Source organism: Panthera onca, chromosome D2 (genome assembly GCF_046562875.1).
Source record: "Panthera onca isolate mPanOnc1 chromosome D2, mPanOnc1 haplotype 2, whole genome shotgun sequence".
Lineage (NCBI taxonomy): Eukaryota > Metazoa > Chordata > Mammalia > Carnivora > Felidae > Panthera > Panthera onca.
This window is the reverse complement of record NC_138349.1, coordinates 13,994,390-14,011,452: the sequence shown is the minus strand read 5'-3', so window position 1 is coordinate 14,011,452 and position 17,063 is coordinate 13,994,390. Positions and strand designations below refer to the sequence as shown.

Below are 17,063 nucleotides of genomic sequence, written 5' to 3'. Positions count from 1 at the left end.
AACTCTTGATCTCAGCTCAGGTCATGATCTCAGGGTTTGAGCTGGAGCCCCATGTTGGGCTCTGTGCTGATAGCATGGAGCCTACTCGGGATTCTGTCTCTCTCTCTCCCTGCCCCCTTTCGGCCTGCACTCTCTCTCTCTCTCTCTCTCTCTCTCTCTCTCTCTCTCAAAAATAAATAAACTTAAAAGAATGGGTGTGTGTGAATATACTTGCAGAGACATTATAGACTTCTTTACAACATAAAAAAACTGGAAAAGTCTACATGTTCATCAATAAGCAATTGGTTAAATAAATTTTGGCACACAGTGCAGTATCATGCAGAAATAAAAACAGTAACACACGTATATGGAAATAAAAATTGGCTCTCAGTATACTGTTAAGTAGAAAAGAAGGCAGGTTATAAAATTTAAAGAAGGCAGGTTACATGATCTCCTTTTATTCTTAAAAAAGAAAAACCACAGACATAACCTGTGAATACAGTGTGTTTGTGTTTATAAAGGTTTTTTTTTCCTTAATGTTTACTTATTTTTGAGAGAGAGAGCTAGAGGGAGGGGCAGAGAGGGGGACAGAGGATGTGGAAGCGGGCTCTGCGCTGACAGCGGTGAGCCCCATGTGGGGCTCAAACTCACGAAATGGGAGATCATGACCTGAGCCAAAACTGGCCATTCAACCGGCTGAGCCACCCATGCGCCTCGATAAAGTTCTCCTAAAAAGTTAACGGCAGTCTCCCTAGGTAGTGGGATTATGGTTGATTTTTGCAGTTTTCTTTATAGCTTTCTGAATGTTTTCTCATAGGGGCAAAAATATATAGCTCCTACCAATTTCCAAACATACCACTTTTATCTTATGGAAACTGCTGACTTTATTGTTAAATATGCATTTCCTCAAATTTCACAAATGAGGGGCGCCTGGGTGGCGCAGTCGGTTAAGCGTCCGACTTCAGCCAGGTCACGATCTCGCGGTCCGTGAGTTCGAGCCCCGCATCAGGCTCTGGGCTGATGGCTCGGAGCCTGGAGCCTGTTTCCGATTCTGTGTCTCCCTCTCTCTCTGCCCCTCCCCCATTCATGCTCTGTCTCTCTCTGTCCCAAAAATAAATTAAAAAAAAAAAAAAAAAAAAAAATTTTCACAAATGAGTGTATCACACAGAAATTAAAATTCTACTTCATGACACCTACACTTCCTTATGCTCCACAGTTTCCCACTTAGGCTTATGTGACATTCTCAGTGTTGATCAGTTTATACTATATATGAATGGAAGATCATTCACACATCATTCATTTAGAAAATGAGCCATCTGTCCATATGCTACGAGTCACTTGATTACCTTTAGAGAAATATAATGAATTACCCAGAAGTAGTCTTATTTACAATGATTAATAAAACATTCTTATCTCTTCTAGTATAGAGCATACTGTTTATATATAAGCAACTTTCAAATATAACCACCTATTTGTCTAGTATGATTCAATATCAGTGTAAATTAACATGCTTACAAATGAGAAACACAGCTGTCCCAAAGCCACTTTGAACCAGTCATGTTCAGTATTTATGCGGAGAAATACACAGCACCTTATGGAAATATTAAAAAGACTGACTTCATAGGACATAGGAGTTAAGTGTGGTCATTGCTGTCCTTTCCCCTGGGCCCGTGTAAGATAAAAACTTCAACCTAGTTTTACTTTCAGCCTATACATTTTTAAAGTATCTTCAATTAGTAAATGACAGAACTTCACATTTATAGTAAAATACAAAAGTGAGTGCTAGAGATCTCAGTTTAGTCCCCTACACTACTACTCCTTAAATGTTCTAAAACTATTTATTAATTACAGACTATCTAGGCTTTTTTCTATGCTATGACATTCACACTCTTTAGTCCTAAGAAGTTCTTTTTTTTTTTTAATATTTCTATTAAAAAACGTTTTTAATTTTTTTTACATTTATTTTTGATAGAGACAGAGCACAGTGGGGGAGGGGCAGAGAGAGAGGGAGACACAGAATCCAAAGCAGGCTCCAGGCTCTGAGCTGTCAGCACAGAGCCCGACGCAGGGCTCAAACTCACAAACTGTGAGATCATGACCTGAGCCGAAGTTAGATGCTTAACCGACTGAGCCACCCAGACGCCCCCTAAAAAACTTTTTTTTTTTTAACATTTATTTATTTTTGAGAGAGAGAGAGAGGAGAGAGAACGAGTGGGGAAGGGGCGGAGAGAGAGGGAGACAGAATCTGAAGCAGGCTCTAGGCTCTGAGCTGTCCGCAGAGCCTGATACGGGGCTCAAACCCACAAACTGCAAGATCATGACCTGAGTTGAAGTTGGATGCTTAACCGACTGAGCCACCCAGGTGCCCCTGATGTTTATTTTTGAGAGACAGAGAGAGACAGAACACAAGCAGTGGAGGGCAAGAGAGAGGGAGAGAGAATCCCAAGCAGGCTCTGTGCCGTCAGCCAGAGCCCAATATGGGGCTCATACTCACACACCTCGAGATCAAGACCCGAGATGAAACCAAGAATCAGAAGCTTAACCGACTGAGCCACCCTGTCGCCCTCAACTGGCTGATATTCTTAAAAAATCACTACTGGGCCCTTAAGTCTTAAACAAACAGACGCTACGCCATGACTGAAGAAGCTATTCCCTCATCCCTCATGAGCTATGTCCTCATCTTATTACATGAAGGATTTAAAAGGATATAGAAAATATCAGCACTAAAATTATAGCAGCAAAGCAGGTGGCATTTAGGTCAAATTCAGTAACAGTTGCTATTATAGTTATTATGTGCCAAGTGTTTTACAGGTATTTTACCCTTATACTGTTACTATTACCTCTTTTAGAGATGAATGAACTTGTTCCACAGGCACAGAACTAGAGTGAAAAGAACTCCGATCTGCACCCGCCACTGGCGGGGATGACGCAGTAATTAAGAGCAGCAGTTCTGGGGTCACAGTGCCTGGGTCTGCACACTATCTTTACCACTTGCAAACTGGGGGATCTCAGTAAGCTACTTTCTCTGTGTTTCCTCATATACGAAATGGAGACGATGGTGCCTATTCTCATGGAGTGGCTATGAGAATTAAATGCTTTTGCATATAGGGTCTTAAAATGACTGACACAAGAAATGGCTCAGCTCTTGCTACTGCTCTTAACTACCACTAGACTGAACGTGTGTGGGCAGGGAAATGTATACTATGCAGGATCTCTGTTAACACCCAACACTTTCCTAATTGTTTATTTCTTTGTTCTGCATCCCGTATCTGGGTATATGAGTCAGGAAATGAGCTAGTTGGCTAAGTGGGTTTCTATGGGGAGGTGCTACTGTGCCTTGAACAGGATGCTTTAGTTCATGACAAGGTATGGACTGAATCAATCAGTTTTATTTGGATCACAGTAAACTGGAGGGTCCCTAGGAATAGACTTCAAAAACAATGCTTCAGTTTTATTATTTTCTTAACTTGTTCTCAAAACCTATTCCAAAAAATATATTTAGATTCATACTATTTTTTGTGTGAAATGATTCTGGTTCTCTTTATCCTATTTGAAAAAGAGATCCAGGGGCGCCTGGGTGGTTTAGTCCGTTAAGGGTCCAACTCTCGATTTCAGCTCAGGTCAAGATCTTATAGTTGTGAGATCAAGCCCTGCGTCGGCCTCTGTGCTGGCCATGAAGCCTGCTTAAGATTCTCTCTCTCCCTCTCCCTTTGCCCCTCCCCTGCTCACACTCACTCTCTCAAAAAAAAAAAAACCCAAAAAACCACACACAAAAAAACACAGAAAAAACACAAAAAACAAAGAAAAGAAAGAGAAAGAAAAAGAAAAAGAGAGACCTCTAAAAACAATTCCAAATAAAGTGTTCAACTTACTAGATGTTAAAACCTTAAGTGACCGCACTGAAAATATAAAAAGAACAAACAGTAGATCAAAGTGGCACATGACAAAAATTCCATCTCGAGACTGACCTTTGATAAACCCTGGACTTCAGTGAGATCTTCTCTCTCCTCCTCCTCAAGGCTCCAGTCTTTATGGCTTCCTCCCTCCCTCTCCAAAAACCCCTTGCTTCCGGTGGTCTCCAAGCCACACTGATTCTCTTTTCCATTTTTATTGCCACTATTCTGGTCGGACTTTCATTACCCCTCATCTCTACTATTTCTCATCTTTCTTTGTCAGATCATCCTGGACTTACCCATTTGCTGCCAGATTTAGTAAAGCAATTATTTACTCTATACTATATGCCAGATACTAAACTAGACATCTTACTACGGAGAATTTCCTTTACCCCTCCTACAACCGTGTGAAGCACTATCAGTCCCTTTTATAGAGGAAAAAAGTACTTGTGGATGAGATGGGTTTCGGGACTTTGACTAAGATCATGCTGCCAATAAGTGACCCAACTAAGACTCAAATTCAGAGCCAAGACTGCCTTAAAGCAAGATTCTGATGAGACCACTTTTGTTCTAAAAGCTCCCATAACTCCTACTGTCTTACACAGTAGGGACCAAACTTCTTAGTCTGGTATTTAAAGCACTTCTGTAATACGGTCCAACCCTTGTACTGTCTTGTATCATCTACCTACACTACCATATTCTTTAGTCAACCTGGGCAACACGTATTCTCTGTCTGGGTCTACCCCATGTCCTCCACCTTGAAACGCCCTTCCTACCGTCTTAAGATACTACATATACCTGGGACGCTTGGCTCAAATGTCACCTCCAATTCTTTCTTGGTTTTCCTAGAAGAACGCTATCTCCCCTCCAGTGGAACCTCCTAGTATTTTGCTCTGAAACACCCTCAGAGCACTCAAATGCTAATAGTAATACTCATGCTCACCAAACGTTGTCTCATTTCCTCACTGCTTATCTTCCTTGAAGGAAAAGACCATACTCTCACTGCTTACACCTCATATTCAGCTTCTTTTTCATATTCACACAGTGCCTTGCATTCATTTGGAGAGTTGATATTTCTATATTTCAACCCAATTCCTACTCTTTTCACACCATTTCACAATCATATTAAACACACTAAGAAAATATGAGACAGGGAACCGCATCCCTCATTTTTAACCGAGATGAACTTTAAGAGTGGAAATGCCACATAGGATTTACTACTAAAGCTTAAAAGGCTGGTAGTTTACTTAAGAAGCCAAATTATAGAACATTACATATGGTTAAAATTCCACGGAGTCCCTACTGTATTCATAAATGCTATCAAACTGAACTAAACCAGAGTTTTCATAAAAACTGGCATTTTCGAAAAAGCTTTATTTGCTTTAATCTTTTTCTTCCTTTTGATAAGATTAAGATTGTAAATGGCAAATGGTTAAATAGGAACACCAAATTGCTATCTGCAAGGCATCTGGCCTTAAGCAAACACACCAAAATGCCAACTCTGAAGCTTCTAGCCTAATGTGTTTACAAATTTGTCTGTCTCAGATATTCTTACTTGAAATCACTTCTTTACAGAACTCATTTTTTACTTTTTCTATATATATTCAACGAATTGTGGATAGATCTGGATAGCTATCATTCAGCAAGACTTCTGAAGCTCTCCAAAACCAAAAGGGAAGTAAGGCAAGTAAAATTTTAGATCACACAGTCATTTTATCTATGCTACACTGAACTGTATACACAGAGTAAGAGGTTCTTTTAATGTTTTAAATAATACCGTTATACCATTATGTACCATATTTGTAAACTAAAACGCTCACTGTAAAAACCAGGCTTTTCCCAGAAGGAATGTTGAGCAGTAAACCTCATTTGTGACTAAGTCATGCTGAAACCTAGAACCTAGAAGAGAAAGGGTTGAGGGTAAATGGAGGCTCTCATGGCTAGTCAGTCATCTTCAGTATTCGCAGAAAGATTTACTGAATACCCCACTGAATGCCAATGCTGTAAGCAAAAACAATCATGCTGTCTGCTGTAAAGATCTTGGCAGAGATAACACCAATCAAATTATCATACAATATAAGTATCAGTTCCCAACTATGAGAAATATTCCCAAGGACTTTCAGGCTCATTAGGCTACGTTTCTTTCCTGAGGAATGACGACTGACTGATAGATCAGTCAGGGTCTGACAAGGAAACAGAAAACACCTAAGTATTCGAAACAGAGGGACTTCACAACAGGGCAATGGCTACTCAGTGACAGAACCAAAAGCCAAACAGGAGACAGTCAAGGGACTCCGATACTAGCAAAAGTCACAAGTCACTACCGACCGTTGGCTGGAAGGACAGAGGGAGGAAGTGGTATTAGTAGACGCCAGCAGCTAGGACCCCCCACGTAAGCAGGAAACGTAACGGTGCTGTCCTAGGAGGAGCACGGAGCCCTGGAGGAGAGACAGCAGCTTGCCAAACATGTCTGTTGTCCAAGGCAGACGGGAAGAGGAGGAATACCGTGGCTTCCCCAGTCTACTCCCGTCTCCCATCAGAGCTTCCCATTGGTCAAACCCAGCTGAGAGTCAATGGACACTAAGGCCTTCGAAATACTGCCAGCAGCGGTCAGCCCTGTCACGACGCGGTGTAGGGAAAGGCCCCAATAAGCTAAGGGCTGCCACAGAGATCTGAAGAATGGGGACAGGCACAGGTGTACACGTGGAAAAGGTGTTGGCGGAAGCGCGCACATGTTCAAAGGCTGTGCGGTAGACGGAGAACGGCACGTGTGAAGGAGTGAAAGGTGGGCAGCACGGCTAGAGCTGGACGGAGAGGAGAAGGGAAGACTGGAGATAGAGGCCAGACCAGAGAGTATTTTGGGGGGCACATCGAGGAGGCAACTGAAGGATCAGATGTGTATTTCAGAACAGTCACTTACCCTACCCTTGCCCTCCTAGGAACTGAACAACTGGAACATACCAGGGATTCAACTACGTGCAGTACACACAGCATAAAAAGAATACAGCATCTGTGCGTCCCTGTGAAGTCTACCGGCAAGTGTGGTGCGCAGAACTGTCAAAGACCTTTTAAGTATCTTTCTTTTAGCATTTGTATCACCTGATCATCATCAGGGACACAGATTTATCTTCACTGCCCCACAGACCTAGTTCCTTACTCAGTATATCTGTCAATCATCCTACTGCTTACTGTTTGTATTTACATGCTTCTATTAATTGTTTACCCACCTTTGTATTTTCAGCTGAAGAACACTTTTTCCCATTCATTTATCTGTGGCTCTGCCGTATTAATTTTGCTTCTTTCGCCCCACATTATCTAGCTCTCATAGATTTCTTATATTATAGAAACCAGAAATGTGCAAATAATTAATTCGGTGAGAATTTCATGGTTTTTAAATAAGTGTCCTGATTTCGTGACACCCAGTCTTATGAAAGGCTGAATTTGTTTTGGAGGCACAAAGACATACGTATTTCTTTAAGGATCCTAGATCTCATATATTTTAGGCATAGTTTGGAATTCTTTCTTATGTAATTGTCCTAAGAGCTTTTTCTTCACTTTGTACCTCTTAGCTTGGAGCATCTTAGAAAAGTCTAGTGCCATACGCAAATCTCAGTATTACATCGTACGTCCTTCTTCTTGGTCTGTGCTGTCCCATGTGGTAGACGCTAGCTATCCGTGGCTACTGGGCACTTGAAGTGTGGTTAGGCTGAGTTGTGATGTGCTGTAATTATAAAATATGCACCAGATTTCAAATACTTTTAAATTAAAACAGAAAACCCCTCATTTTTTTTTATGTTGATCATATGTTGAAATAATATTTTGGGGACATGGGATCAAATAAAACATTACTAAAATTAAGTTCACGTTTATTTATTTATTTAGAGAGAAAGCATGCATGCAAATGGGGGAGGGGCAGAGAGAGACGGGGGGGGGGGAGGGAGAGGGAGAGAGAGAGAGAGAGAGAGAGAGAGAGAGAGAGAGAGAGAATGAATCCCAAGTAGGCTCTGCACTGTCAGCGTAGGGCCCAATGCAGGGCTTGAACTCACAAACCATGAAATCATGACCTGAGTTGAAGTTGGACACTTAACCAACTGAGCCACCCAGGTGCCCCTATATTTACTTTTTAAAATGTGGCTATAAGAAAATTTAAAATCACCTAAATGGTGTACATTTCTCTTGGATAGCGCGGTTTCAGATCATTGGTGAAAACTGACCAAAGTTCTGGACTCAACCATTCAGGGTATTACACCTGGTCATCCCTACTCACAAGGCAGCTCTGTGACAAAATATTCTCCTACTAATAAAATTATATGGGAACCTTCTGTATGGCTCTTCATCAAAAAAATTCTGAAGGGTCCCCTGGGTGGCTCAGTTGGTTGGTTACACGTCCGACTCTTGGTTTTGGCTCAGGTCAGGATCTCACGGTTCCTGTGTTCAAGCCCTGCATCGGGCTCTGCACTGGCAGCATGGAGCCTGCTTGGGATTCTCTCTCTCCTCCTCTTCTTCCTCCTCCTCCTCCTTCTTCTCTCTCTCTCTCCGCCCCTCCCTCACTTGTGCTGTCTCTCTCAACATAAATAAATAAATAAATAAATAAATAAATAAATAAATAAATTCATTCTGAAAGTTGAAATGCATTTACTGTTTCCATTTCTTCTATATGCTTGTTTAGCATTGTAATATTAGACTCTAATCTAATCCCTATCCCTAGGGAATGAGTTCCTTGTATATTATCACACTTTCTTCCGACTGATTACCTGCCTTCCACCATGTGTTTCTTGTATTCAGTTGCCCTAACCTTTACTCTGGAGGTATAAGGAGACTCACTGGGCTCTAAAAGAGATTGCCTCTGAGTCAGGTTCAGTTCTTGGGCAGCAACTAAGCATGGCTGATCTTATTAGGAAAGTCCTTTCATTCAAATCCCATCTCCCTACAGTTCCAGAGCTCTCCTTCTCTGTTCTAAACTGATTCCACTACCGCCACTCCCAAACTGTCTTCTAGTTATTAGACTACCACTCGCTTCAGTTCTTGTTAGGGGCAGTGGGATTTAACGCAACAAGTATAGATCCTACAGGCAAAACGCTTTGGCTCTTTGTGTATGAGAAAAGTATTTCATAGACTCATGTTACATATTTGGTTCCTATGCCTCCTTTCTTACACTGACAGTTTTTTGAAAGTAGGAATCATTTCCTCAAATGTCTCTTTAATTATAAGGGTGTGTTTAAAAAGAAAATTGAGGGGACCTGATATAACCGATCTTTCAAAATCAGATCCTTTAAAAAAATGAGGTTTTGATTGGGAAGTAGCAGTGGAGAGGAGGAAAGGTATCACCCAAGTCAAACGGAGAGATAAAGCCTAGAGTCTAGGAGGCGAAATCCTCTTTCATAACCTGGGGTGTGGCTGACCCGATCTAAGGTCTTCCTCACAGCAGCCACCGAATACAAGCTGCCCGTTGACACCACGTTGCTCCGAAGGGAACATACTCGTTGCGATTAAGAGTTCCAAATGATCACTTACGGATTCTCCCCAACTGTTAGCTGAAAGCTCTTTAGGGACTTATTACTTCTTATTTTTCAGGCAGATCTAAAATAGCATGACATCTCCTAATGCCTTCAACCACAGTTCCCTGTTACCTGCATATTGCGCCATGTAAGGCATGAAGTGCTTCTATTTATGCTGAACACGTGACCATTCCAATATCTCTCTTCTGTCCATCCTACTGAACCTTCAGGGACCCAGAAGATTCTTTTCTAATTCCCTGCCCCTATCAAAACAGGAAGAAACCCATATTCTTTTTAATTATGCACTTCTATCCCAATATAAGAAAAAGTCCCTTAAAAAAAAAGTCCTCAGACAGATGTGAACATTTTTTTATGGTCAGACTATGGACTGGGCACATAAAATACATTCATAACCCTTTACCCTGGACTTCTACTTCTAAAAGGCTAAAAAACAATGATTGGCCATACTTCCCTGCTGCTGGGGACAACACGTGACTCAGTTCTAGCAATGAGATTTAAGTGGAAGTCCTTGGGAGGAGCTTCCAGGAAAGCATTTAAAAAGGACAAAACGTGGCTGATATGTACCTTCGGCAGGCTTCAGGCCTCACCCTTTTCCTTGAAGGGTGGATCCCTAGGGTGCACTAGACATCTTACAGCCATGAGGACAAAAATCCCACGCTAAGCCTGATGGGGGAGGAAGCCAGCTAAGAGCTGGGCTCTGTTCTTACAGCCTGGCACACGAGGCAAGTCTTGTTCTTGCTTAAGCCACTATTCGTTTGCTTTCGCGAATACTTGCAGCTAATACATTAAAACTGTTCATCTGTACCTCCCAACACTTGTGCAAACCCTACAAATCTAAAGAATTCGTGTAGCATTATTATTAATGATCTGCCACTATCAGCAACATGATAAGGTACATATAATGCTTTAAAGACTCACAGACACGTTTAAAATATGGAAAGAATTAGTTTTTCTTTCTTTCTACATTTTCACTCAAACTAGTGGATCACTTCACTGAACCCATTTCAACATTTAAAAAACGAATTTAGAGGTACGTGGGTGGCTCAGCTGGTTAAGCGTCTGACTTCGGCTCAGGTCATGACCTCACGGTTCGTTGAGTTCAAGCTTCGCGTCAGGCTCTGTGCTGACGGCTCGGAGCCTGGAGCCTGCTTGGGATTTTGTGTCTCCCTCTCTCTCCGTCCTTCCCTTGCTCTCGTTGTCTCTGTCTCTCAAAAATAATGAATAAATGTTAAAAAAAAATGTTTTTTAACTAATTTAAACCTGAAAACTGTATTTATACAAAAATAGCTTCCAAACTCATCAAATACTTTCACATACTTATTTTTTACTGATATTCTTTTTTCTATCCCAATTTGCAATATATTGCCAATTATCTAATCCTATTCTGCAATGTTTTATGAAGAACACAATAAATTCTCCTCCCCAGAGTTATTAAATTCAGACATATGTAATTTAATGCCTGGAGACACTTAACTGCTGCTGACACTTTCAACACCAGATGTAATTAGAACCTGGAATTCTTTCTCCAAAACTACCTATGACATATATAAAGCCCTAAAATTATAACTCAAGATTAAAGTCTCACCAACCTTTGCTGTAAAATATTAAAGATGTCTAATCTCATATCTTTGCAAATATAATAAAGGAAACTGAAAATGCCAACAGCAATGGCAAATTATGACCATTTCATACCTGTATAAAACAATAATGCTTTTCCATGTATTCATGTAATTCAGAACTGGTTATTTTATTCCTGAGGAGTTGCTTCACATTGTTTGAGAAGTAACTTAGAAGAAAAGCTAGGGTATGAACAACCGTCAAAGAAATGGGAGACTTTCTTCAAAACCACTATTTTGACCATGTAATTCCCAGGCTCAGAATCTTCAATAGCTCCCTACCACTTTCATAAATTCACACTCTGTGGCCCATCCTCCTCTTCCCGATTTACTCCTCCCTATTTTCCCACCCTGACCAAAATCACTCTAGTTATTCCAAAAGGATTTCATACTACTCAATTTTTATGTAAGGACATTCACGACAGTTATTACAGAAAGAAATGAGAAACAATTTAAGGTCAAAAGAACGTCCAAAGAATATCACATTACCACTAAAAGTCACATTCTTCAAGAGCATGAAAATATGCTTATAGATCTATTTAAAAAATTGAGAACTGTGACTATTTTTTAAAATGCTACAAAGAATAACATTATTCTAGGAAAACCAAAACCCATTACTACTATTATAAAAGTTAGGTAGCATAGTTCAAAAGTATTTCTTCACCATAATGAAGACATAGTAGAGAAACAGTTTTCCCAAATACTGGCTACAAAAAATAATCACAGGATTGTCTATATTGCCACCAAGAGTTAAATTTAATAGAAACAACTAAATATATAAGCACACCTTTAAAGAACAGAACTATAATTTATTCCTGCAAAAAACTATTGATGTGCTAAATGGATCTTGGCTTTCAAAACACTAAAAGTAATTCCAGAGAGGTTTGGGGTTTCAAGCAGCACTCTTGGAATTTTATTATTACCAAGCCCATAATATTTCAATATATGCTTAGTAAATTAAATAAACTGCTTAAAAAAAATAAATAAATAAAGGCTGTGGTTCCCTTAGGGAAGAGACTCGCCCACCCCAACAACCCTGCCCTGATTATAGCCATAACATTCTGGAATTCTGTTTCCATTGTGTAACTTCAGGGGCTTAATAAAGAAATTCTGTAGACAACATTTTGATAAATGCTCTAAATCTTTAATAGACTAGATTTATGCAAATTGCAAGCAGCACATAATAATTGCTATTAAAACTGCTATTCAGAATATCAGAAAATACCAACTCATTTTAGAAACAAATTAACCAATAACTAGTGACAATTTTTATTCATTTAAGAACCCAAAGAATCTAACACGTCCAATTAAAACATGTCGAGAGTAAAGCACTATTTTTGTTTATCTTTAATTCTAACATTTAAAATATTTTAAAAGCCTTTTCAGTCTTGCAATTTAGGTAACTTTTTTTTTAAATAAAAAAAGAGACCAGAACTCTAAGTCCTTCATACACCACAAGTCTATCAAATCCATTCTTTTCTATCTCCTCAGCTACCACCTGGTTAAAGTAAACATCACTTCCCTAAACACCTCCTAACGGATCTCTCTTTAGGTGCACTCTTATCCTCCTCCAATCCTTGGTCTACACAAGCGGAACATTTTGTACAAAATGTACACAAGATCACGTCACTTGTCCTCTGAAAACTCTCCCACCACAAATAATGAAATTCAAACTCCTTACGAGATGACGCATGACTCTACCTCACGTACCACGCTCCAGAGACACTGGCTTCTGTCCTCACACACACCAAGCGTGTGCCACCTGCCTTCACACGCTGGCTGTTCCCTTTGCTGGAAATGCCTTCGAGTGCACTCCCTCAACCCCCAAACTCCACGTGGCTTGCTCCTCTTCATGATTCAGGCCCCATCTCCAGTGTCGGGTTGTCAGATTTAGCATATAAAAACCGGGGGAATACTTTTAACAACAACAAAAAATTATTCACTGCTTATCTGAAATTCTGTCTGAATGAACATCCTGTGTCAGTGTCATCTTTTTAGAGGTTTTCCCTAAAGAATCTCCTTTGTCACAACCCCATTTTCTTCATAGTATCTGTCCATCTCTGGAAATTACCTTGTTCATGTCTTTGGCCTCCCCATTTATTGTCATTTCTACCTCCATCCTAAACACGTAGTTCACCTCTCCCCTCTTCTAACCATCCTGCCAAACCTCTACCCCATATTAGCACCACAAAACAGGGTCTTTTCTTAATTTGAACTGTTTCCTCAGCACACAGTGCCTAGTAGAAAGTAAGCATTCATAGAGCATCTATTGAATGAAAGAATGCTCTAAATTTACTGCTAAGAGGCTTAGAATTATTCTAATTCCACCCCTGTGAAACAGTTTGAAAGTTCTAGAAGTAAAATGAGCCTAGGTTTCTTATGCGAGCAAGTGATCTGAGTACTACAGTTTTATGTGATTCATTTTATCACCGATGTGTACTGCAACAAGACAAATATGAGCTGTTCATACTTATTTGCACATAACCAAAAATAAGTCTAGGGACAGAGAAACATTATTAAAAGCATACTTAGAAAACACAAACTTTATGAAGATGTAAAACTATGCAAATCCACTTTACCGTCTTAATAGAACTCCTCTGTTTTTCTTCCCAGACACCACTGCTCAACTCAAGCGTACAGTGAATATTTGCCTCTCTGTCATAGGATCCAAAAATGAGTAACCTGCAGGATAAAAATAAAACAAGGAGACTATTACACCAGTTCTATGAGATAAAAGTTTCTTTCTGATTATACCAAGAAGTAGCAAGTTACTCCATTACTACTTATAATTTTGGTAACAGAAAAAAAAATTAAGTCAAACACTTAGCACACCCTCTAGTGGAAAAGGGAAGTAAAGCTAAAACTAGGTGAAATTCAGGACAAGCTTTTCTCAGCAGCTAGATCAGACAGAAAAATCGCAGATATTCACGAGGTGAACAAACTGACCAGACATCTATACATAGTAGCAGAAGCTACAGACCTTCAAATCTGACCGTTGAATTTAAAAAACAAGTTAGGGAGTGACTCATATAGTACGATACCACCTCTGTAAAAATTACACACACATAAAATAGTACAACATAGTTGCTTATGAACATACCCACACACTTCTCTGTCTACTAACATGACTTTAGGCAAATTATTCACCTTCTCAAAACCCGTCTCTTTCTCTGAAAAATTCAGGGCAAAAATAATACCACTTAGAGCTGTCGTGAGAACAGAAGAAGACAACGCGTGCCAAAGCATTCAGTACAGCACCTAGCAAACAGTAAGTGTTCGATGAAGTGTTTGCTATTTCTATTAACTTGAAAATAATTGTCAAGGAATAAGTGAATCGCCTAATTTTACTGTTTAATATTCAGATCTAAAAAGGAAATCTCAGGTCCAAACTTGAGATGACATAAAGCAGTTTTACCACTAAAGGAAAAAAATATTACCCAGATGTCTAGCTTCCATATTACCTATCTTCTAAGGCAGAACATAAGTCTGCCAATGTGTTTCAGGAGTAAGCTTCAGAACAGCTTTAGAATTAATCAACATTTGACTGCTACTCTGTTACTTTATGTCTACACAAAGATCATGGGGGTAGAAATGAGATAATCATTTTTAAAAGTAGATAAAACACATTAGATGGGCACTCGGTTGGTTGAGTGTCTGACTCTTGATTTCGGCTCAGGTCATGATCTCACAGCTTGTGAGTTCGAGCCCCGTGTTGGGCTCTGTGCTGACAACTCAGAGCCTAGAGCCTGATTCGGATTCTGTGTGTGTGTGTGTGTGTGTGTGTGTGTGTGTGTGTCAAAAATAAGATTAAAAAATTTTTTTTCAATTAACTTACAAAAAACTCACATTAGAGTAATAGGAGAAAATTGTGTCCTAAGGCTGGAGACTTTGAGCAAATCATGTCCATACCTCACAAACCGGCTTCATAAACTAAAAAGTCCGAATACACTCGTGGGAAAAGAAATCTCTACACTTGAATAGTTTTTAACCTTAAATGGATATTTAATGGTGCTTGACAACCTACTGCCAAAAACATCACGAAGATTCATAATTATAAAACACGGAGTTTACAAAAAGCAGCTCTGCTGCCACCATCTGTTCAAAAGAGCAAACTACCTACGGGCCTTTCTGGTCACGCAAGAAGGCTTATGCACCAGCCAATGCTCCCAAATTCCCAAAAGATACTAGTCTTCAGGATTCGGGAACGATAAAGCAATTCTCAGAATCCATCCCTGAAAGCACGGAACTTTTTTCCTATTTTTGTATTTTTCATAACACCTTTTTAACATTAAAAAAAAATAACACAAAACGTATTAATTCAAAATGAGTTACGGACTTAAATGTAAGAGAAGAAAACATAAAAACAAATCTTTGTGACCTTGATTTGGACAACGGTTTCTTAAGATGGGACAGCAAAAGCACAAGTACCGAAAAAAAAAAAAAATAAGATAAATCGGACTTCAATGAAATTAAAATTTTTGTACTTCAAAGGACATGACCAAGTAAGTGAGAAGACAGTTCACAGAATGGGAGAAAATATCTGCAAACTGTGTGTCTCATATGGGTCTAGTATAACCCAATTTAAAATTGACATTTCTCCAAACAAGATATGCAAAGAGCCAATAAGCACATGAAAATAGGCTCGACAGCATTAGCCACCAGGGAAATGCAAATCACAGCCACGGAGAAATGCCACTCCGCACTCACTAGATGGCTAGTAAAAAAAGGAGACAACGAGTACTGGTGAGGATGTAGAGAAATGAATCTCTATACTTTGCTGGAGGGAATGTAAAATGGTGCAGCCACTTTGAAAAACAGTTCGTCAGCTCCTTAAAAAGTTAACATATGACCCAATAATTCCACTCCTGGGAAATGAAATCAGACATTCACACAAAAACTTAACATGTATGTTCACAGCAGCATCATTCATAATAATCAAACCATGAAAACAACCCTTCAGGCCCATCAACTAAGGAGAGGTAAATAAAACGTGGCATATACACACAATGAAATATTATTTGGCAATAAGAGGAAATTAAGTAATGATACATGCTCCGATTCGCATGAACCTCGAAAAGATGCTACGTGAACGAAGCCAGTCACAAAAGACCATATACTGTATGATTCCACATTTATATGGAATGTTTGGAGTAGGCAAATGAAGAGACAAAGTAAATTAGTGGTTACTTGGGGCTGGGGGAGGAGGACTAGTGGGGAACAGGGACTGGCTCCTACTGTGTATATGGGGTTTCTGTAGGAGGGACAAAAATATTCTAAAATCGGATCATGGATCATGATGACGGTTGCACAACCCTGTGAATGTACTAGAACACAACAAATCGTACACCCTGCACGGATGGATCGTATGGTATGTGAATTATGTCTTAATAAAACTGATTAAAGAAAAAAAGAATAACGTGTGATCATAACGATAGCAAATCGGTAGGGTTACACTAAAAGTTTTACACATTTGTTTCAAAAAGATGTAATAAATACTTGGTTTATCATTACTATGCGTCAATATGTTGTGACAAGATTACGTATTTCAATAAAATGTAAGCATGATTTTTACCTGATATTCAAGAACAGAAAATATTAAAAGGGTACCTTGAAACAAAATATATTCCAAATGAAAATCGTTCCAAATACTGAGGTACCACAAATATTTAACATTTAATAGTTTTTCTTAACAATGACATTTGAAGGTACACAAAGCATTAACTGCCCTGACAATGTTTTTTTTTAAAGGTATTCATTCATTCATTCATTCGCTTATTTTGAGGGAGAGAGAAGGAAAGAGAAAGCAGGAGGCAGGCTCCAGCCATGCTGTCAGTGCAGAGCCTGCTGTGAGGCTCGAACTCACAAACTGCCAGATCACACCCTGAGCTGAGATCAAGAACTGGATGCTTAGCTGACTGAGCCACTCAGGCACCCAAATCGCCCTGATGACCTTGATCTTTGTTTTGTGACAAATATTCCAGGCACAGAAAACTTTCATTTTGCATTGCTGTCAACTGGTCCAACTGTTAAAAGTACTTCCAAAAACACTTGCAGGT

The 17,063-nt window shown here is 39.6% G+C and overlaps 1 protein-coding gene across 1 annotated transcript in view; it reads right to left on the bottom strand.

The window, feature by feature from the left end:
• PDZD8 (PDZ domain containing 8) overlaps window positions 1-17,063 on the bottom strand; it is a 71,499-nt gene that overhangs the window by 18,500 nt on the left and 35,936 nt on the right. Inside the window, exon 3 of the mRNA XM_060641379.3 lies at window positions 13,587-13,689. Coding sequence (XP_060497362.3) covers window positions 13,587-13,689 — 103 coding nt within the window. The remainder of the gene's footprint in view (window positions 1-13,586; window positions 13,690-17,063) is intronic.